Source organism: Leucoraja erinacea, chromosome 8, assembly GCF_028641065.1.
Source record: "Leucoraja erinacea ecotype New England chromosome 8, Leri_hhj_1, whole genome shotgun sequence".
Lineage (NCBI taxonomy): Eukaryota > Metazoa > Chordata > Chondrichthyes > Rajiformes > Rajidae > Leucoraja > Leucoraja erinaceus.
Genome location: NC_073384.1, coordinates 13,797,067 through 13,820,442, shown reverse-complemented (window position 1 = coordinate 13,820,442; position 23,376 = coordinate 13,797,067). Strand labels below are relative to the sequence as shown.

Genomic DNA, 23,376 nt, shown 5'->3' with positions numbered 1-23,376 from the left:
CAGGCCCTTTAGTCACAAAGTGCTGGAGTAACTCAGCGGGTCGGGCAGCATCTCTGAAGAAAAGGAATAGGCGACTATTTCAGGTCAGAACCCCTCTTCGACTGCACGTTGTCTGAAGAGCAACCCAAGTTAACCTTCCCTGTCTTAATTAGGTTTTTCGGAACATTTCATAATAAACTCACAAGGAAGTACTGGCTCAAAACTACTGCCAATATCAGCAAAGGCCCACACCTCCCTATCCATGCTCTCATTTCATCAGGAAGAAGATATAGAAATCTGAAAACCATGACCACCAGGTTCAAGAATAGCTTCTTCCCAGCAATCATCCAGCTCTTGAACACTACACAACACCAACCTTAGCCATGACCTTCTATGAACTGTCTTTGGTTACACCAAAGAGTTTGGTGTAGTGTTGTCATTATTAGTTTATTAAATTTTTCTATATTATATATTATCTATGACATTGTTTACAGGCCTGTTGTGCTGCAAGTAAGGATTTCACTCCTCCATTGTCAGAGTGAGGCCCAGAGTGAGACCCAGTCATAGTGAGGAACAGCACCTCATATTTCACTTGGTAGACAAAAATGGTGGAGAAACTCAGCAAGTGAGGCAGCATCTATGGAGCGAAGGAATATGTGAAGTTTCGGGACGAGACCCTTCTTCAGATTGAAGAAGGGTCTCGACGGGGTCTGAAGAAGGGTCTCGACCCGAAATATCACCTGTTCCTTCGCTCCTTCGCTGCTGCTGCTGCTGCCGCTGCTGCTGCTACTGCTGCTGCTGCCGCTGATGCGGAGGCTGCTACTGCGGGTCTGCGGACGGCGGCACCGGGAGCCCGCGGATCCCTGGAGGGAGACCGCTTTTCGGGGCTCCTGCAACGGCGACTTCTCCCGCCCGAGTTGCGGGGTTGAAGAGCTCCTGGAGCGGGGCCTGACACCACTGCCCCGCGCGGCTGGAATGGCCGCGGGATTTTGCGAGCGCACGCCGGGGGCTCTAACATCAAGACCCGGTGTGCGACCTTGCACCACCCGGCGTAGCTTCAATGGCCGCGGGACAATCGCCATCGCCAGCCGGGGGCTTTGACTTTGACTCTGACATCGGGGGGGGGAGAGTGCAGTGGAGAGATAAGTTTTTTTTGGCCTTCCATCACAGCTATGTGATGGATGTTTATGTAAAATGTAATTATGTTGTGTCTGGGGTCTATTTGTGTGTAATGTATGGCTGCAGAAACGGCATTTTGTTTGGACCTCCAGGGGTCCAAATGACAATTTTACTTCGGAGTCACGTGAGTGACTACGTGAAGAACCCACCCAGCGCGCAGGCGCGGCATTACGTCAGCAGTGCAACAGCGGCAGCAGCTGGAGCCAGGCTCTCCAGCTGCAGCATAAAGACGAGACCTCAGGTAAGTGCCTTTTTTGTTACAGAGTCGCGCTAGAGAGAATAATGGCCTCTCGCAAGCGACCAGCCAGGAGGACTGCCTGCCCTACTCCACCCGAGGACGGGTCCATAGCGGGACGGCAGCCTCTCGCAGCGGAGGAGCTTTTTCAACGCTCCCGCTCACCCGACACCGAGCCGCCCCCAGTGCTGCAGATTTCAACGCCCCGCACAGGGAGGAAGGCGACACATAAAACCGACCCGGCCGGTGTCCTCCGATGAATCGGAGGAACGGGAACACTCTCCCCCACCGAAAAGGGGAGACGCTCGGATAAGCTGCATGAGGCAGCTCCTCGAGCGTATGATAAATGAGGAGATGCGGCATCTCCCAGGAGGACGGGCTTTGGCCTCCTCCTCTCCACACCCTTCTGTACCCTCTATGTTCGAGGGCAGTAAGGGAGGCCAGGACTGGGCTGGCCTATCCCAAGGGCAGGCGGAGGATATCGTCAGCATGCCGGGCGTGCCGGAAGAAGAGCTACTGGGTGTAGTGGGCCGATATGCGGCACCACCAACAACTGGGATGGTGTTGCCACCCAGAATGGCGGCAACTATAAACAGGCTGTCCAACAACCCGCTGCAGGACAAGGCTGTCCAGCAGGCCCTTGACAACTACATCGCGCCAGAAAATTGCGAGGCGCTGAGGGTCAAGACGGTCAATGGGCAGATCTGGAACCAGCTGGGGCAGCAAATAAGGGCTCAGGAGGTCAAAATGCAGCGAGTCCTGAAGCTCCACTCAGCAGCCGTCACCGCCTTTGCTCGGTCCGTTGGGGATGAAGACCTGACCATACCCCAGCAGGATGCCCTCGCACTGATGTGCAGCACCACGTATGAGCTAAACAACCTACGGCGGGACAACATCAGGCCTGCCCTCAACCCAACATATGCCGGCCTCTGTAAAGCTCCAGCGCCCGAACGACAGGCGCTGCTATTTGGTGCGGATCTGGACAAAAGGCTCAAGGAGTTGGAAGAGGCGGCAAAACCAGTAGGCCTCATGAGGGCAGGGCCAGGACCGAGCAGGGTGAAGACACCCAGTTGGCCGCACGCCTCGGCAGCCACCAGCAGATACCGAGCTGGTGAAAGCCTGGTGACCGCCTCCCACTACCCCCAGTACTCTTTTTTAGAGCGGGGCCCAGGGCGGAGCCGTGGGAAGATGCGCCGCCCCACCGCAGCACCAACACGGACAACCTTGGGCCAGACCCACCGGAAACGACCCCACAAGTGAACATGGAGGTAGGTGGGTCTGGTTCCTGTCAACATACACAGACAAAGGGTGTAGTATTAACAGGGGGACGTTTGAGGTTCTTCAAGCATGTTTGGTGCTCCCTTACTAACAATCAGTTTATACTCAACAGTATTAGTGGATACAAAATTGAGTTCAAACCAGGCGTAGAACCGCCAGTTCAGCACATGCCCCAAAGGGTGTTCCTTCCCTCGGCAGTTGAGAAGGTAGAAGGACAAGCTGAACTTGATCGGCTCGTGGCTAAAGGCATCATAGAAATGACCACACACGAGCCGCAAGAATTTGTATCAAATATTTTTCTCAAAACCAAAAAAGATGGTGGATGTCGCATTATTATTGATCTGACATCACTCAATCAGTCTGTTGAGTATCAACATTTCAAAATGGAGACATTTGTCACTGCCAGACAACTGATCTCCAAGGGATACTACATGGCAAGCATAGATATCAAAGATGCTTACTATTTGGTACCCATTCATAAAGATTACTTTAAATATCTGAAATTTATCTGGAGGGGCCAGCTATGGCAGTACCGAGCTTTGCCCAATGGTTTAACGACAGCTCCCAGACTATTCACGAAAATTCTTAAAGTGGCCATGAAGAAATTGAGAGAACTAAAACATTTAGTAGTGGCCTATCTGGACGATGTTCTCATATTAGGAAGAACACGGGAACAAGCTGTCGCAGGAGTGTTAGCCACTAAACAACTCCTTGAAACTTTGGGTTTTATCCTTCACCCAGATAAATCAATATTGGAGCCTACTACTAACATGGATTACTTAGGCTTCACTATTGACACGATTCACATGACTGTCACTCTGCCCAGAAACAAAACAGTTTCACTCATTGAAGCTTGTAGCCATTTAATTGCTACACCGCAACCTAGAATACGGCATGTAGCCAGAGTTATTGGCTCTATAGTAGCAGCATTTCCGGCTGCCCAACATGGGCCCTTGCATTATCAAAATCTACAAAGAGCAAGGACTCATGCATTACGCCTTCATAGGGGGCATTATGATCGCAAAATGGATTTACCCGCTGAAGCCAAATCAGAACTTCAGTGGTGGGTTGACAATATTTGGCACAGTCATAGTCCTATCGCCGTAACCAATCCTAACATAACCATTGCAACGGATGCCAGTGCTTTAGGCTGGGGAGCTACTAACTCCATAGACAGCACAGGTGGCAGATGGACTAACTCAGAGGCATCGCTACTACAATCACTGGGCATTAACTTTTTGGAAATGCTCGCCGCCTTTTATGGGCTAAAAGCATATGCATCTGGTATGCGGCACGTGCATGTTAGAATTATGATCGACAACACTACGGCAGTATCTTATATCCAGCACATGGGTGGCATTAAATCAGTATCATGCGACAAATTAACTGCTATAATCTGGCAATGGTGTGTCGAGAGACATATTTGGCTATCAGCTGCCTATTTACCAGGCAAGCTAAATTTAGTGGCGGACACCAGGTCACGAAAATTCAACGACAACATCGAATGGATGTTGGACCCAAAATTATTTGCTAAAATTGTCAAGCAATATGGTACGCCAGATATAGATTTGTTTGCGTCTAGGTTAAATCACCAACTACCCATGTATGTGGCTTGGGAACCAGACCCAGAGGCAGCAGCGGTAGATGCCTTCACGCTGGATTGGGGAAATTTTTTTTTCTATGCTTTCCCTCCCTTCTGCCTCATCAGTCGGGTACTCCAGAAAATTCAGGCAGACTCAGCCTCTGGCATTCTGGTCGTGCCCGACTGGCCTACCCAACCATGGTTCCCAATGTTCCACGACATGGTGGTAGAGACACCAATGGTCCTTCAACACCACCCCCAATTATTGACTCACCCGGTAACTGGCATTAGCCATCCATGCCACCAAAAATTGAAACTCCTGGTTTCCAGATTTTGAACAGGCCTTACCGGGGATTGGGGTTATCAGACAGAACAATCACCACCATGTCGGCATCCCTGCGAGTTTCCACCAAGAAACAGTACCTGACCTTCATCAGGAAATGGGAACAGTACTGTCTGGACGCAGGGACATCCTACAAGACGGCTTCGATCTCGGATGTGCTGGAGTTCCTGGCCCACCTGCACCATGATCTCAAGATGAGCTACAGTGCCATCAATACGGCTCGGAGCGCACTGTCCGCATACCTCATGCCGATAGAACAGCATAGTGTGGGATCCCACCCTCTAGTCATCAGACTCCTTAAGGGGATCTTTAATACCAAACCCCCTACACCTAGATACACTCACATGTGGGATGTGAGTGTAGTTCTGACACACCTTCGAGGTTGGCCTCCGGTGGGATCCCTGAGCCTGGAACAGGCCACTTATAAAACCCTCATGCTCATGGCGCTTGTCTCAGCTCAAAGGGTTCAGTCGCTCCATCAGCTAAATCTGAACTACATGGTGACCACCCCAGATACCATTACTTTCACCATGCCGGGGTTGGTAAAACAAAGTAGACCAGGTACATCAAACTCCCCGTTGATCTTCCGGGCTTACCCTTCCAGAACCTAGGCTGTGTGTGGTGACCCACCTTCATCATTATCTAGACACAACCCAAACGCTTAGAGGGAGAGAGAAAGCCTTATGGGTTAGCCACAGAAAGCCTTTTGGACGGGTAACCAGCCAAACATTATCCAGATGGTTGAAACAGGTCCTCAGCATGGCAGGGATTAACACAAATGTTTTTAAATCCCATTCAACCAGGGCAGCGTCCACCTCAGCGGCGGATAGGATGCAGGTTCCCCTAGACCACATCCTCAGAGCAGCGGGATGGTCAAGGGAATCGACATTCCAACGATTTTACAAGAAACCGCTGATGGAACAGGACGTCTTTGCGGATACCATTTTAAAAACCGCAAAGTTATGATTTAAAGCCCATGGGAGCTATTTTGTTTTTTGTTATAGTTAATAAACATTTCTTTTATAACTAAACAAACTTGTTGGTCTCTAGCTACCACTTCCTCCCTCGATGATCTTTCGGCAGTGAGTGATATAACTGTTACACGGTTTGAAATCACAGACCTTTGAAGTCTTCACGTAGTCACTCACGTGACTCCGAAGTAAAATAGTAAGATTAAACGAGTACTTACCAGTACAAAGTTTGATCTGTATTTTATGAGGAGTTACGATGAGGGATTACGTGCCCTCCGCTCCCACCCTCATTATATAGATCAAATTCGGACTAATGTCTCGTTGGTCTTCACTATCTTTACTTCAACTAGTGTCTATCTGTGATTCCACACCGCTGCTTGGAAGTATGCCGCGCCTGCGCGCTGGGTGGGTTCTTCACGTAATCCCTCATCGTAACTCCTCATAAAATACAGATCAAACTTCGTACTGGTAAGTACTCGTTTAATCTTACTATTAAATTGACTCTTGACTCTCTTGACTCTTGACTCTTGTCTTGACTCTTGACTCTTGACTCTTGACTCCATAGATGCTGCCTCACCCGCTGAGTTTCTCCAGCATTTTTGTCTACCTTCGATTTTTCCAGCACCTGCAGTTCTTCCTTAATCATATTTCGCTTGGGTAGTTTACACCACAGCGGTATGAACATTAACTTCTCTATCCTCAGATAGCACTTGCCTTCTCTCTCCATCCCCTCCCCCTTCCCAGTTATCCCACTAGTCTTATTGTCTCTGACTACATTCTATCTTTGTCCCGCCCCCTCCACTGACATCAGTCTGAAGAAGGGTCTTGACCCGAAACGTCATTCATTCCTTCTCTCCGGAGATGCTGCCTCACCCGTTGAGTTACTCCAGCATTTTGTGTCTATCTTGCAGTGTTTTAATAACCTGATGGCTGTTGGGAAGAAGCTGCTCCTGAACCCGGGCGTTACAAACCCCGACATATTCTTCCCGATGGCAGGAGTGAAATGAGTGTGTGGCCTGGATGGTGTGGGTCTCTGATGATGCTGGCTGACTTTTTGAGACGTCGCCTCCTGTAGATCCCTTCGATGGTAGGGAGGTCAGTACCAGTGATGGACTGGGCAGTGCTCAGAGATAAGAGTATGAACAAAGTGTAAGATCTGGAGAGAAGGGATGTGGAGAGGATATTTCCACCAGTGGGAGAGTTCAGGACCAGAGGTCGTAGCCTCAGAATTAAAGGATGTTCCTTTGGAAAGGAGACAAGGAGGAATGTCTTTGGTCAGAGGGTGGTGAATCTGTGGAATTCATTGCCTCAGAAGGCTAAGGAGGCCAAGTTAATGGATAGTTTTAAGGCAGAGATTGGTAAATACTTGATTAGTAATAGTGTCGGGGATTACGGGGAGAAGGCAGGGGAATGGGGGTGAAGACGGAAGGATAGAGTAGACATGATTGAATGGCGGAGTAGACTTGGTGGACCGAATGGTGTAATTCTGCTCCTATCACTTATGAACATCTAACTATCCACCCACTCACCTTCCTAGGTCATCCCATTCTTTGGTGAACTTGTCCAAAAGCACTTCCACGATGCTCATTCGGTCTTGATAATCCCTGGCCCACTGCTGGTCCCGCTCCCTCATGGAGAGCAAGGTGTTGCTCTGATGGCACAACTCCAACCACTGGTTGCTCAAATGGCCAACCTCTGAGTGCTCGGGTGACTCAAGACCTTCCGTCAGGTTACTGATCTTCTCAGTGAGTGTTGTAATATTTACCTGCCTGGATTGGAGTTGATGGCCCAAATCCTGAAAATGACAAACAAATACAATTTGTTGCAGTTGGGCGGCACGGTGGCACACAGGTAGAGTTGCTGTCTTACAGCGCCAGAGACCCGGGTTCGATCCTGACTTCGGGTGCTTGTCTGTACAGAGTTTGTATGTTCTCCCTGTGACCTGCATCGGTTTTCTCCGGGATCTCCGGTTTCCTTACACACTCCAAAGACATACAGGTTTGTAAGTTAATTGGCTTGGTATAATTGTAAATTGTCCCCAGTGAGTGTAGGATAGTGTTAATGTGCGGATATCGCTGGTTGGCAGGGACTCGGTGGGCCGAAGGGCCTGTTTCTGTGCTGTATCTCAAAATATATATAAATAAAAAACAAAAAGTTATATAAGATGTTGGTGAGGCCGCATTTAGAGTATTGTGTTCACGTTCTGAGCACCATGTTAAGGGAAAGATGTCAAGTTGGAAAGGGTGCAGAGAATGTTTACAAGGATGTTGCTAGGACACGAGGGTGTGAGCTATAGGGAGCAGGCTAGGACTCTATTCCCTGGAGCGCAGAAGGATGAGAGGTGATCTTATAGAGGTTTTTTAAATTATGAGAGGAATAGATCGGGTAGACACACAGAGTCTTTTGCACATAGTAGCGAAATTGAGAACTTGAGGTCACACATTTAAGGTGAAGGGGGAGAGATTTTATCGGAATCTGAGGGGTAACTTTTTCACACAAAGAGTGGTGTGTGTATGGAACGAACTGCAGGAGAAGGTAGTTGAAGCAGGGACTATCGTAACGTTGAAGCAATTAGACAGGTGCATGGATGGGAGAGGTTTAAGGGGATAAGGGCCAAACGCAGGCAAGTGGGACTAGTGTAGTTGTGACATGTTGGTCGGTTGTGGGCAGGTTGGGCCGAACGGCCTGTTTCCACACTTTATAACTCTATACAATTTTAATCACAGATTGAACACCGATTTTCTGGCATCCTTGGTTCCAGAGCCTTACATGATTAGCCTTTTGTCTGGACGAATAGAGGTCACGTGATAATGAAACGACAATAGTTTACATGGTAAATGGTAGGGAATTGAAGAATGCAGTTGAACAGAGGGATTTGGGAATATCCGTGCATAGTTCCTTGAAGGTGGAATCTCATATAGATAGGGTGGTAAAGAAAGCTTTTGGTATGCTAGCCTTTATAAATCAGAGCATTGAGTATAGAAGCTGGGATGTAATGTTAAAATTGTACAAGGCATTGGTGAGACCAAACCTTGAGTATGGTGTACAATTTTGGTCGCCCAATAATAGGAAGGATGTCAACAAAATAGAGAGAGTACAGAGGAGATTTACTAGAATGTTGCCTGGGTTTCAACAACTAAGTTACAGAGATAGGTTGAATGTTAGGTCTTTATTCTCTGGAGCGCAGAAGGTTAAGGGGGGACTTGATAGAGGTCTTTAAAATGATGAGAGGGATAGACAGAGTTGATGTGGACAAGCTTTTCCCTTTGAGAATAGGGAAGATTCAAACAAGAGGACGACTTCAGAATTAAGGGACAGAAGTTTAGGGGTAACATGAGGGGGAACTTCTTTACTCAGAGATTGGTAGCGGTGTGGAATGAGCTTCCAGTGGAAGTGGTGTCGGCAGGTTCATTGGAATCATTTAAAAATAATTTGGATAGGCATATGGGTGAGAAGGGAATGGAGGGTTATGGTATGAGTGCAGGCAGGTGGGACTAAGGGAAAAAAGTTGTTCGGGACGGACTTGTAGGGCCGAGATGGCCTGTTTCCGTGCTGTAATTGTTATATGGTTATATGGTTAATAGATTCAAAAGATGTGGAAGTGAATGGCATTGAGATAGAGATCAGCCATATCTAACTGAAAGAACGGGCCATTCACAGGGCAAAGCTAAATGACCAAGTTATAATTCTATAAAAGGAAAACCTTTTACAACAAATGACAACGTCTTAGGTCCCTCCACAGGTGCTGCCTGATCAGCTGAGTTCTTCCAGCACTTTGTGTTTTGCTCATGATTTTCAGAGAGTTGTGAGTCTGTGGAATTCTCAGCCTCAGAGGGCGGTGGAGGCAGGTTCTCTGGATGCTTTCAAGAGAGAGCTAGATAGGGCTCTTAAAAATAGCGGAGTCAGGGGATATGGGGATAAGGCAGGAACAGGATACTGATTGGGGATGATCAGCCATGATTACATTGAATGGCGGTGCTGGCTCGAAGGGCCGAATGGCCTACTCCTGCACCTATTGTCTATTGATTGCAGCTACCGCAGTTCCTTTGGTCTCTATTGTGTTGAATGTATCTCAGTGAATCCCTTACCTGCACTTGGGCCAACAGGTTCTGGGCAATCTTCAGTTCCAGTTCTGCGGGTCTCCTCTTCAGGCTATGGAGCTGTTGCTCGATGTCCAGGAAATACGCGGAGAGCTCCGTTTTGTGTCGTTTGATCTCCTCCCAGCCTAGGGCCAGCTCCTGTGACCTGACCAGGTGCTGTTCTATCTGAAATACAAGGCAGCCTGGCTTCACTGGATAGCCCCCAGCCGTCGCAGTAACATTGTGGTGGAGGGATGTGGAGAAGTGGTGAAGGGGGACAAGTACAAATCCATGAGGAAATGTCCCCAATGAATTCCTGTCCCACTCCAGCTACTGGAGCCCAAACTCTCTGCTGAGAGTCTGATTCCATACGTTCGGAGTTCTGAATGTGGAAGGTGCCACATTCACTCGGGTCGGCACGGTGGCGCAGCAGTTGAGTTGCTGCCTTGCAGAGACAGAGACCCCGGGTTAGTTCCTGACTATGGATGCTGTCTGTACGGAGTTTGTACGTTTTTCCTGTGACTGCGTGGGTTTTTCCCCGGGTGCTCCGGGGTTTCCTCCCACACTCCAAAGACACGCACATTTGTAGGTTAATTGGCTTCGGTAAAGATTGTAAATTGTTTCTAGTGGGTAGAATAGTGCTAGTGTACAGGGTGATCGCTGGTCGTTGTGGATTCGGTGGGCCTAAGGGCCTGTTTCCACACCGTATTTCTAAACTAAGCCAAGCTAAACTAAGCTAAAACTGCCACAGATATTAGTTGATATTTTTAATGCTGGTTGGTATTTAGCACTAAACCAATATTTGAAGACAGGTCACACTTGTAGCTCTCCTTAGCCTAAAAGGGGTGTTGTACTTGGAATGACAGCAGTGCTCGGTCAAACAGTTTGGGAGTGTTGCAAAAATTTGATGTGTTAACTTACCATTTGTTTGGTGTGTTGGATGTCTCCTGCTGCCTTCTTGACGGTGTCGTCGGACAGGTCACACATGCAACAGAGGAGCTCCAGGTACGTGCTCGCCTGCTCCTGCAGAGCCCGGTAGTGTTTCACCTGCAGCAACGTGGAGTCCAGGATTATTAACAGGTACATGAGGAAACCATGCACTGCAGATGCTGGTTTACAAAAAGACACCGAGTGCTGGATTAACGGCGCAGTGGCGCAGCAGTAGAGTTGCTGCCTCACAGCGCTTGCAGCACCGGAGACCCAGTGTCGATTCCGACTACGGGTGCTGTCTGTGCGGAGTTTGCATGTCGTCCCCGTGACGTGCGTGGGTTTTCGCCGAGATCTTCGGTTTCCTCTCACACTCCAAAGATGTACAGGTATGTAGGTTAATTGGCTTGGTGTATGTGTAAACTGTCCCTAGTGTGTGTAGGATAGTGTTAATGTGCGAGGATCACTGGTCGGCAAGGACTCGGTGAGGAACATGGCTCAGTGATGTTTCAGTTGGACCCTTAAATGATTCATTGAAACTTTACTGTCACTTGTACCTATGAATAGTGAAATGCTTTGTATTGCATACAACCCAGTAGCATCATATAGCAGACCTCTCCTAGGCAGTACACAAGTGTTGCCACATCTGTGGTGCTGCCAATGTTACATAAACTCACCGAATAATCCTATATTCTGCCTGGCAGCTGGAGGCCTCCCACCGGGTTCCTCTTCGTTCTTCCGCCCCCTCCCCCCACGCTCACCACATGCCGGGTCCCCTTATTTCTCGGCACACCCCCCACACCTTCCCGCCGGGTACCCCCATTGTTCTCGGCAGCCCCAACTCCCCATTCCCCACCCCCCCTCCCTCCCCCATGCTGGGTTCCTCTTCATTCTCAGCGGCCCCCTCCAGAACGTCAGGATGTTTAGTCTGGTTACCTGTTTGATTGACTTCTTTGGGCTGGTGGGCGGGTGAGCTTGGACGTCCAGCTCCTGCTGCACAGTCTGGAGCCAGGTCTGGCACTGCTGCAGTGTGTCCTGGTGGCTCACATGTTTCTGGAGCTCGCATTCCAGACTCTGGTACAACTGTGAAGGAACAAGTTAAACAGAGGCAGAGAGTTAGTCACCCGCAGGCGTGATCACAACTCTGTGCCATCCACATACTAAAGCCATTTGCCAGCCAAGCCACCCACCATGGTGACGACTATGGCAGCCTTGCCTATGAATAACAGTACCGAGAAAAGGCTATGGGTGTAATAGAGTCGGCACAGTGATGCAGCGGTAGAGTTGCTGCCTTACAGCGCCAGAGACCCGGGTTCAATCCTGACAATAGGTGCTGTCTGTACGGAGTTTGTACGTTCTCCCTGTGACTGAGTGGGTTTGCTCTGGTTGCTGCGGTTTCCTCCCACACTACAAAGACGTACAGGTTTGTAGGTTAAATTGGCTTATGTAAAATTGTCCCTGGTGTATAGGACAGTGCTAGTGTATGAGGTGATCACTGGTCAGTGTGTGAACTCAGTCAGTTGAAGGGCCTATTTTTATGCCGTATGTCTAAAGTCTGGTGTCTAGAGTCTGCTTGCTACCTTTGCCCAAACCAATGCTCCCATGTTTGTGTAGAAAGGAACTGTGGATGCTGGTTTATACCGAAGATAGACACAAAGTACCGGAGCAACTCAGCATCGCTGGAGAAAAAGGATGGATGACTTTTTGGGTCGGGTCCGAGTCAGTTCCGGTATCAAAAAGTGTCCCAGCCCGAAATGTCACCCATCCTTTTTCTCCAGCGATGTTGCCTGACCCGTTGAGTTACTCCAGCACTTTGTGTCCATCATCCCACGTTAGTATTGGTCTTACCGCTGAAGAGAGAGTTGGGGAGCAAAGCAATTCACCTTGGTTCAGGGATGGTGTAATGGAAGCAACATTCATGGTATGAATGCAAACAAGAACAAGTGTAGATGTGGGTGTACTTAAAGACCATTCCTTTACCCTCTGAGCTGTGCTACAGATGGCAGAGTAGCTGTCCCGGATCCCCTGTAGGTGTCCTTGGACTTGGTGCTTGAACTTTCCTTGGAGCCCCTCCGAGCAGTTGGCAATCAGGCTGTCTCCTTTGTTTCTCAGACTCGCCAGGGCGTGTTCAAAACCGGCAATCTCCTCCATTATCGGCTGTTGGGAGAGAGAAAGACGGCACACAGAGTCATCCTACAGATACAGCACGGAGTATATGGAAGTAATATTGGCCCTCAGCTATGTCACACCATTCAATTACACTTTGCTCACCACTACAGAGCTCTCACTCCAGGAGAAAATAGTCGACTCCATTCACCATCCATCCACCACTCAGCCTCCAGTCATGGTGCACCTCCAGAAAGCCCTAGAGCGCACTGGGGCCTCTTCAACAAATTTGTAATCTCCATCCTGCCTACTCTTACTGAATGATGCACCGCTGGCCCAAGCCAGCATATATTGCCTCTCCTAGCACACTCTACCTTCAAGAAGGCAGTGTACGCAAGCTTCCTGAACAGCCACAGTCCACGTGGCTAAAGTTATCCAACAATGTTAGGTAGAGAATTCATCGGCTTTGATCCGTGGTGGAGACAGACAGTGGAATAAGTCGACGTCTGACCCATTGGGGTAGGTATCGATTTCTGTCATCCCATGTACCTGCGCACGGCCATCCATGCTGTAGGACTCTATTTGTTATTATATCTCCCTTAATTGTCCCTAAAACCATAGCTACTTCACCCTTGACCTTCTGTACTCATGGAGATGCAAAGAATCATCGGGAAGAATAGGCGCACAAGTGAGCCATGCGGCCACTCAAGCCTGTGGACCGCACCCACCTTATGTCTGGCCAGGTGCTGGGTTGCCATCTCTAGGTTGGTGCTCTGGGTGGTGTCGTGGGCCACCAGCCTGGTGGAGATCTGCAGCAGCCACTTTTCCACCTCTTGCAGGTTGCTGTTGTAGTCCTCATGCTCCCTCACCTTCTCTTCCAGGTCCTCCTTGCAGACCTAAGCAGACAAGCAGAACATTGGCCACCAAACCTTTTAAGTGGGTGGGAAATATTCCAATCCACACTTATCACCTGGGCGTTACTAACAAGTCTGTCTTGAATAAAACACTGATACTACCATATATAGAACTGGGTTGCTTCAGAATCCAGTTTGTAGTCAGCCTTGCTGATGAGGTGATGGAGCCTTGCTCAGATCCAAATCAGCCTCCGTACAATTATCAATCTGGCAGTGACCAAGACGACCTAGGCTTGAGTCCTAGGCTTTTGGACCTTAGACTTTAGATTTAGGGATACAGCGAGGAAACGGGCCCTTCGGCCCATCGAGTCTGTGCCGACCAATGACCACCCCATACACTAGCGCTATCTATCCTGCACACTAGGACAATTTGTAATGTTAGCAAGGCTAATTAACTACAAACCTGCACCTCTTTGAAGTGTGGGATGAAACTGGAGCACCCGGGGGAAACCCACGTGGTCAGGGAAAGAACGTACAAACTCCATACAGACAGCACCCATGGTCAGCATCGCACCCGGGTCACTGGCGCTAAAAGGCAGCAGCTCTACCGCTGCACCACCATGCTGCCCGTGCCCTTTTGTGGCCCTAACCTTGACTTCAGGGGTGTGTGTCGACTTGGAGAACTCTGAATGCTCCTTACATTGGACCCTCACCCCAGCTAACACCTGGGTAAACCTTCTATTGATTATCAGATGGTGGATTCCATAACACCAAGTACTTTGTGTGGCAGTGTGGCCTTTGGGGCTCTCTTATACTCCACCCTCAGACCGTGGAAACTTTATCCTGACCGTAAGGATCCTCATCCCGACGATTTTAAAAAAAGCTTTTTTTTTAATTACATGCTTTCCAGTCAGCACAAAGACTGCACATGATCACAAACAAGCCATCCACAGTGTAGCGATACAGGATAAAGGGAATAGCATGGTTATGATAAGAAATTCTGCTGTTGAAAGAAAAATTGAAAAGAGTTGAGTGATTGTAATGAATGACAGCAGAGCCACTTCTGGGACCAGCACTCAAAGAGTCGCCTGCCTTCGCCGCCATCTTGGATCAGCTGGGGGTCACTGGTGTCTATACCCGTGCATGGGAGCTTTGCTCTGATCACTCGGCCTCATCTTAGGTTCCTTGCGACTCATAGATTCAATGTAAGGCACTTGCCCCAATACTGGCAACTCTACTGCCCCTTACCCCAACCGTGGAGTTGACAAGCTGACTCTGGGCCTCTCAACACCAGAGAGCCCAGATCCTGGCTGTAACCATGGCACCCACATCCCAACCCTGAGGCCTTCACCGTTCACTTACCGTCACCGTGGAGCACAGCTCCTGGTAGTCGGACAGCAGTCTCTTCAGATTGTCACTGACGGCGGGGTCATGAACGAGATCAAAGACTGCCTCGCCCCTCTCGATCACCAACCTTATGCCTGGCTCGTGGGATACAACTGTCTGCTGGATGGCCTGAAGCAGGGAGGAGAGGTTAACTCAGAGATTTTACGTGGCAGGTCTTGGCATGAATGTAAGCAGAGAACCATTGTCATCACTAGAGGGCAAAATGTGTGAGAATGAAATTTTGAACTAGGTACTTTATCAAGAAGAGTAACTCAGCGGATTAGGCAGCATCAGAGGAGAAAAGGAATAGATGACATTTCGGGTCGAGACCCGTCAGGCATTAAGACCTTCAGTCAGAAGCGGGGTCTTGACCCGAAATGTCTGTCCGCCTAAACCTACATGATCTCCCAGTTGCTGGACACTTTAACTCCCCCTCCCATCCCTACACTGTGCACAAATTGGAGGAACAGCACCTCATATTACGCTTGGATAGCTTTACCACCCCCCCCCCCCCCCCCCCCCCCCCCCCAGTGGTATGAACATTGACATCCCTAACTTCAAGTAACTCTTACCTTCCCTCTCTCTCCATCCCCTCCCCCTTCCCGGTTTTCCGACCAGTCTTACTGTCTCCGACTATATTTTATCCATTTCCTTTGATGTTACCTTTGCCCGGCTAACAATGATCTATTCTACATTTTCCCTGATCTCTATTCCGTTTGCCTGTTTTCACACCTTCACATTTACTTATCTATGTATCTCCCTCCCGCCCTGACGTCAGCCTGAAGAAGGGTCTCGACCTGAAACGTCACCCATTCCTTCTCTCCGGAGATACTGCCTGTCCCACTGAGTTACTCCAGCCTTTTGTGTCTATGTCGTAATCAACCTTAGTTGATTAATAATCAAAAGTCTGTAGCCTCCTTTTGCTCTGGTATTTTATTTCATTCACATGTTTAAACTATAATGTTTTATTCTTAATGGTTTACTGTATGTCGTGTTGTTGCTTGTGAGTGGAGCACCACGGCAAATTCCTTGTATGTGTACATACTTGGCCAATAAACTTATTCATTCATTCACTCATTACACAGGCATGTTGGAAACACTGGGCTGTGGTTCTCGTTAAATCTAGTAGATTAAGCAGGAAAGGGGGAGAAGGCAGGAAAAGGGTACTAATTGGGGATGATCAGCCATGATCACATTGAATGGCGGTGCTGGCTTGAAGGGCCGAATGGCCTACTCCTGCACCTATTGTCTATTGTCTATAAAATGGGGTCTCTGGCCAAGCAGAGTCAGGCAGCATCACCATCTGCAGCCACTGTATGTCCAATCACTTAATTATAGAAGAAACTTAAAAGACAGATCCTGACAGATTTACACAGTGAGTCCTTTCACACTAGAATTGTTGAGAGAGAAAACTGGGCCTTATCTCCGCCAATGTCCTCAACGCCCCTCACCTTGTACTTGGCCAGCTGGGCTTTCTTCTCATACAGTTCCACCTTTGGCTCAACAGGGATCTGTAAGATAGCCTGATAGTCTGCCAGCCACTTGGTCTGGCTCTGGTACTTATCGGTGAACTCCTTTGTGAGGGAGAGACATTTCTCCAGGTTTCCACGCTCTCTCCTGATGGAGCAGGTCAGCTCGTTCAGTTGGCTAATGTGGCCATCCATCGCTTCCCGGAGACACTGAGCTCCGGGTTCATCCAGGCACTCGATGGCTCGCTCACTCTTCTCCAGAATCATCTTGAGCAAAGTGTTCCCCATATCAATGTTGCTGTGTAGAGTCTGGAAATGAAAGGATGTCATACGTTCATAAGTGATATGTGTGGAATTAGGCCATTCTGCCTATCAAGTCTACTCCACCATTCAATCATGGCTGATCTATCTCTCCCTCCTAGCTAACCCCATACTCCTGCCTTCTCCCCATAACTCCTACAGAGTGGTGAATCTCTGGAATTCTCTGCACAGAAGGTAGTTGAGGCCGGTTCATTGGCTATATTTAGCAGGGAGTTGGATGTGGCCCTTGTGGCTAAAGGGATCAGGGGGAATGGAAAGAAGGCAGGTACAGGACACTGAGTGGATGATCAGCCATGATCATATCGAATGGCGTTGCAGGCTCGAAGGGCCGAATGGCCTACTCCTGCACCTATTTTCTATGTTTCTATGACTAATCAAGAATCTATCGATTTCCGCCTTAAAATTATTTTGACCGCCTCCACAGCCGTCCATGGTATCAAAGGTACCATGTTGTACTTCCGGTGGCGCTGGTGCCAGCAGCCTCCACCTACAGCCCGGTATCTTTTTGTTTTTTTGTTTATTTAGTTATGTAAAAGTGTGTTTTTTTGTGGTTTTTTGGTGTCTTTATGTGGGGGAAGAGGGCACGGTGCGGGGGATACCGTCCTTCAGCCGCTTCCTGGTGAGGATGCGACTATTATTCGAGTCGTGTCCTCGCCCCCCCCCCCTCCCCCCACAGCGGCCTACCTACCTGGATTGGCGCGGCCTTTCCTACCGGGATCGACTGGAGCTCCAGCAGCGGCGGGACAGCGTTGAAACATCGCGGGGCTGGCGATGCCTTACCGGGGGTCGCCGTCTGGAGCCCGGAGTGCTGGACCTGCTGCACCAACATCCTGGAGCTGCGGTTTGCGGAGCTCCCAACGCGGGCGGCGCTGACTAACAACGCGGGGTCCTGCGACTCTGCCCAGCTCGGCCTGCGGATTCGGGAGCTGCAGACTCCGGCAGCGGGAGGCGGCTGATCAGGAGGTCCGGGCCGCTGAGGAGGAGGATGCTCACCGTCGGGGTTTGGCGTCGGCGTTCCACCAGCCCGGCGTGAGGGCCTGAACATCGGGCCACCCGGGGCGGCGACTGCGGGTGCTCGGAAGGCCCCGTCCACGGATGAACACGGAGGGGAGGCTGGCTGGACTATGGTGCCATCCTCACCTGGGTGCCATTTATGTTATGTTGTGTTGTGGACTTTCTGTGTTTGTGCTTTTTTAAAAATTTTTAATTCAATTTCAATTTTATTTTTAATATGTTTTATTATTTATTTATTATTTATTTTTATTATTTTTTTTGTGATTTTTTTATGATACTGCCTGTAAGGGAAATTCATTTCGTTGTCTCAAATTGAGACAATGACAATAAATTTGAATACAATACAAGAATACAATACAAAAAAATTCCACAGATTCGCCACCCCATGATGAAAGAAATTCCTCTTCATCTCCTTTCTAAAGGTACATCCTTTTATTCTGAGACTACGGCCTCTATCCTAGGCTTTATTGCTTGTGAAACATGCTCTCTACATCAACTCTATTCAGGCATTTTACAATGTCTCTGGTAAGCAAAGTCTACACAAGAGACCAAAGGTGGCCACACTAAAGGGCCTGTCCCACTTGGATGTCATTTGTGCGCAAAGGTTTTGTCCTTCCCAAAATCCTGGGGCACCGCGCGCGACTGCGCGTCACTGCCTACCTCACCACACACCATGCACGGGTAATGCGTACCATGCGCGCGTCATGACACGTAAATGGTGTCGCGTAAATGACGCGCAAGTGGGACAGGCCCTTAAAGATCCGCTGCACTTTTGGATACACAATTCCACAACTCATTTTAAGAGTTTTCAACTGTCCGTTGCTAACTGGAGGAACACCACCTCATATTCAGCTTGGGTAGCTCATAACTCAACGGTATGAACACTGAATTCCCCAGTTTTAAATATCACTTCCCGCTCTCTCTTTCCTGTATCCACGATTCTGCTTCACACTCATCTCTCCCACTACCCACCCTGCGTCCCCCCCATCCCTCCAGGTCCCCTCGACTTACCTCAAACTTTTTGATCTTGCTTTCCATGGCAACTTTGTCCACCACCGTCAAAGCGACTGCCAGGTTCTTGAAGTTCTTCTGTGCAGCCCTGAGCCAGCCCGTGTAGGTGCCGAGAGCGGAATCAGCTTCCTCCAGGGCTCGCAGTTCCTCCCTCAGTAATTTGGTCTGGTCCTGTGACACAAAGCACACCCGTCACCGTGGGAGATAACATCAGAGCAGAAATAGTGCACAATCAACCTGCTTGTGCTGGTCAAGAGTGTTTTATTGTCACATGTCCCAGACAGAACAATGAAAATTCTTACTTGCACCAGCACAACAGAACATGTAAACATAGTACTCTGTAAATAGTGGCTCAGTGGTAGAGTTGCTGCCTTAACAACGCCAGAGACACGGGTTCGATCCTGACTACGGGTGCTGTTTGTACGGAGTTTGCACGTTCTCCCCGTGACCGCATGGGATTTCTCCAGGTACTTCGATTTCCTCCCACACTCCAAAGACATACAGGTTTGTAGGTTAATTGGCTTAGTAACATTGACGCTAGTGTGTGTAGGAAAGTATTAGCGTGCAGGGATCGCTGGTCGTGGTGGACTAGGTGGGCCAAAGGGCCTGTTTCCGCGTTGTATCTCTAAACTAAACTAATCAGAACAGAGATAATGCATAATCAACCTGCTTATGCTGATCAAGCATCACCAGTGTTTTATCGTCATAATATCCCAGACAGAACAATGAAATTATTACTTGTTGTAACACAACAGAATATGTAAACATAGTACTCTGCAAACAATATAATAAACGGGAAAAAAAGTTATATATACACACATACATACACAAAGACAAAAAGACAAAATTAATGCCCCCAAGTCTCTGCAGTTCAGAACTTATTTGGGAAGAAGCTGCTCCTGAACCTGGACATTATAGTTTTCAGGCTCCTATATCTTCTTCTCGAAGGCAGGAGTGAAATGAGTGTGTGGCCAGGGTGGTGCGGGTCTCTAATGATTTTGGCTGCAATCACACCTTTGCTCCATTGATAGCAATGGGTTAGAAAGACCTGGGTCCTAGTCACACTCCAAGGACGTGTTCCAAAGCCGCACACCCAATAGACATTGTGACACATTGCTGTATCATCCATGTAAAGCAGCAACTCTACCGCTGTGCCACCGTGCTGCCATTCTCACCGCTCCAAGCACTGTGGTTCGATTCCTGACAAGAGACGCAGTCTGTGTGGAGTTTGCATGTTCTTTCTATGACGGGGGCAATTTTCCTATGGGCGCTCTAGTTTCCGCCCATGCTCCAAAAGCAAGCTGATGGGTTCATTGACGACTGTGAATGATGCCTTAGAGTATCAGGGAGCTGGAGTTTTGACCTGTCAGACACTTACCACCACGTGAAGCAGAATGCCCTGGTATCGGGTGGCCAGTTGGGTGGCCTGACATCCCACACTGCTGTTGATGTGACTCTCCTCCAGAACTTGGTGGGCAAGCAGCCCAACCCTTTCCACTTCATCTTTCCGGCTCAGGATTTCTTCGTTCCATTTCTAATTCCACAGAAGAGAAAACGAACAGTCCTAACTTTAGCCATTAAGCTAAAACCATTTACATGGAACAGGGCTACGGTATAAAGAGATGGAATAAAACTCTTCCAGCACTATCCTCTGTCTTCTGTGGGTGACCTAGAATGGAATCCAAACTACCACGTCACCATGGATACCATGCGTCTTAAACTTCTGGGTTAGTTTTCCAGGAGGGACTTTATCCAATGCCTTGTTATGGTCCATCTAAACAACTGCCCTACCCTCACCAATCACCTTCATCTCCTCAAAAAACGCAATGAAATTTATAAAATGCGACGTGCCGTGCTGACTGTCCCAATTGCTTCCAAAAGTGAGTCAACCTACTCTAAGGAAACCTCTCCAATAGCTCCTCGAGCACTGCAATATAATTCCCGCTTTCGGTCTACTCCGTTGTCAAAGGAATAACATTGGCTACTCTCCAGTCCTCCAGCACCTAAGCCTGGGGCTTGAGAGGATACACAGATCCTCGTTAAAGCCCCTGCAGTTTCTTCTCTTGCCTCTCGCAATAACTATAAATGTAAAACACCCAACTATAGAGTTGGCTCTAGCCGCGATAGTCCTCCCTCCTTACACGGCAGCCCCTCCCCTGCTGCCCCCACCCCCCTCCCCAGGGTTGCCAACTGCCCCGTATTAGCCCAGACACCCCATATATTGGGCTGAATTGGTTTGTCCCATGCGGACAATTTGACTGTGACTACTCGGGTCGAGGGGACTGTCGGGGTCGGAGCACCGCGTCCCGTCGTAGTGCAGCCCGTGGAGTGCAGCAGCAGCACCAGCAGCAGCACCTCGCCCGTGGCCCCATCGGTTGGCAGCCCGGCCAGCTGTCCGTCCTTCGGACCTTCGCTTACCGCCGACACCACCACGCCTCCTTCTCAAGGCCGATCATCGGTTCATGAGTTGGATAGGGTGCCGGACATTTCGCGCAACAGCGTGCGGCCCGGGCCAAAACACCTCAGCAGTTCAGTACCCGGGCCAACTCATCATTCACCCAGCCACGGCCGAGATGGTCAACGAATTGCCATTGGGAATTTTGTCCCTTATTTTGACCTTTTGTCCCTTATTGGGGAGTGAGACAGTTGGCAACGCTATCCTCCCCCACCCCCCCCCCCCCCACCCCCCTATTGTCTCTTGGTGGCTCCACACTGGGTCCCCCCCATCATTCTCAGCCCCCCCCTTTGTTCTCAGTGCCCCCCCCCCCCCACTAGACCTCCCCGTCGTGTAGCTCTCAGCCGCGCGGGTCCTCCCCCTCACTCTTGACGGGTGCTGCTAGCACAGCGCTCACCTGCAGCTGCTCCATCTGCACTTCCTTGGTGGCTCGGTCGGACTTCCTCCCCGTCCGGATGTCCACCTCGCTCTCTAAGCCAGACAGCCACGCGTCCACCTGCTGGAACATCTTCTCCAGGCGCGTGAGCACGTTCAGGGTGGCGTGGACCTTATCCTTGGCCTCGCCGAGCCTTCGCTGGTACAGGTGCCAGTCGTGCTGAGCAGACTCGAGAATGCGGTCCTCCATGTACATCGACCCAGGCAGGCTCACCTTCTCCTGCGTTCTCAGTGCGGCATTCATCAGAGTCTGGCCCTCAGTGCATCGCTTCTCCAAGTCCTGTGGAACAATGATAGAGTGTGTTAACACAAGGCAGCACGACACAACTCCATGTGGTATTTCATAGAGTCATACAGTGTGGAAAAGTCCTTCGGCCCAACTTGCCCACACCAACCTACATGTCCCATCTACACTAGTCCCACCTGCCCGCGTTTGGCACAAAACCCTCTAAACATGCCCTATTCATGTACCGGTCTAAATGTTTCTTAAACATTGCGATACTACCTGCCTCATCTACCTGAGGGGCTGCCAGTGGTATCATCATTCAGATGAGGCATTAAACCAAGCCCCACCTATCCTCTCAGCTGACCACTAAAGATGGGACTTTACTTTGGAGGAGAGCAGTGCAGTTTCCCCTGTGTCCAGGGCAAGTGACACCACTAGAATAGAGGATACAGTCGTTTACTTCAATCCAATTTGGGGAACTTGCTGTGCATAATTTGGCTGCCCCTTTCATTATTTAAAAAATGTGTCAATGTTTCAGAACAAATGGTTGTGGTAAAACTTTTTCCCCTGAACTTGTGAGATACATTGTATGAAGGCAAATATAAAGTGTGTCCCTATAAATGCACATAATGCACTGTATAAAGGCAAGTGCAACTGTACAAATGCATTGGTAGACACAAAATGCTGGAGTAACTCAGTGGGGCAGGCAGCATCTCTGGAGAGATGGAACGGGTGGTGTTTCGGGACGAGAACCTTCTTGCTCAGTGTATAAATGCACCGATGCACTGTATAAAGGCAAGTATAAAGCCAGGTAATCAAGGACCTCTCCCATCAGGTAAAAGGTTAAAACGCACACTTCCAGATTCAGGGACATTTTTTTCCCCAGCTGTTATCAGGTAACTGAACCATCCTACCAACAACTAACGAGCAGTCCTGAACTACTACCTATCTCTTTGAAGACTCTCGGGCTATCTTTGATCGGACTATACTGATTTTATCTTGCACTAAACGTTATTAAGGTTATTCCCTTTATCAGGTATCTGTACACTGCGAATGGCTTAATTATAATCATGTATTGTCTTTCCGCTCACTGGCTAGCACGAAACAAGAGCTTTTCACTGTACCTTGGTATACATGACAATAAAAAGTGCATCTGTATAAATGCACAGATGCTGTGTATAAAGGCGCGTCTACTTTGTTACCTCAAGGTCGCGATGTGTATTTTCGAAGGTCACGACATCTTTGCCCATGTGTGAACAACAATACAGCTTCTCCTTCTCCTGCTCCAGCCACTCCTCGAACAACCTCAGGCCCTGCTGATACTCCTGGTGAAGCTGGACCAGTTCCTCCGCTCTCCTCATCCCCTCCTGGAAACCAAAAAGAAACCATTGCACAGGTTCACAGAAGGAGACCACTGGTCCTCAGGGTGGTGGGGGAGGGGGGTGGTGGGGGGGGGGGAGAGGGGTGGTGGGGGAGGAGGGGGGGGGGATGAACTGAGGTCCGGGCCCTGAGGGTCAAGGGATGGC

At 49.2% G+C, this 23,376-nt stretch overlaps 1 protein-coding gene across 1 annotated transcript in view; it reads right to left on the bottom strand.

Moving 5' to 3' along the window:
* The window catches only part of syne1b (spectrin repeat containing, nuclear envelope 1b), a 386,581-nt gene that overhangs the window by 192,343 nt on the left and 170,862 nt on the right, over window positions 1-23,376 (bottom strand). The window contains 12 exon segments of the mRNA XM_055638842.1: window positions 7,097-7,362; window positions 9,656-9,832; window positions 10,568-10,693; window positions 11,510-11,656; window positions 12,554-12,730; window positions 13,408-13,575; window positions 14,896-15,048; window positions 16,371-16,697; window positions 18,735-18,905; window positions 20,113-20,268; window positions 21,587-21,904; window positions 23,053-23,217. Coding sequence (XP_055494817.1) covers window positions 7,097-7,362; window positions 9,656-9,832; window positions 10,568-10,693; window positions 11,510-11,656; window positions 12,554-12,730; window positions 13,408-13,575; window positions 14,896-15,048; window positions 16,371-16,697; window positions 18,735-18,905; window positions 20,113-20,268; window positions 21,587-21,904; window positions 23,053-23,217 — 2,351 coding nt within the window.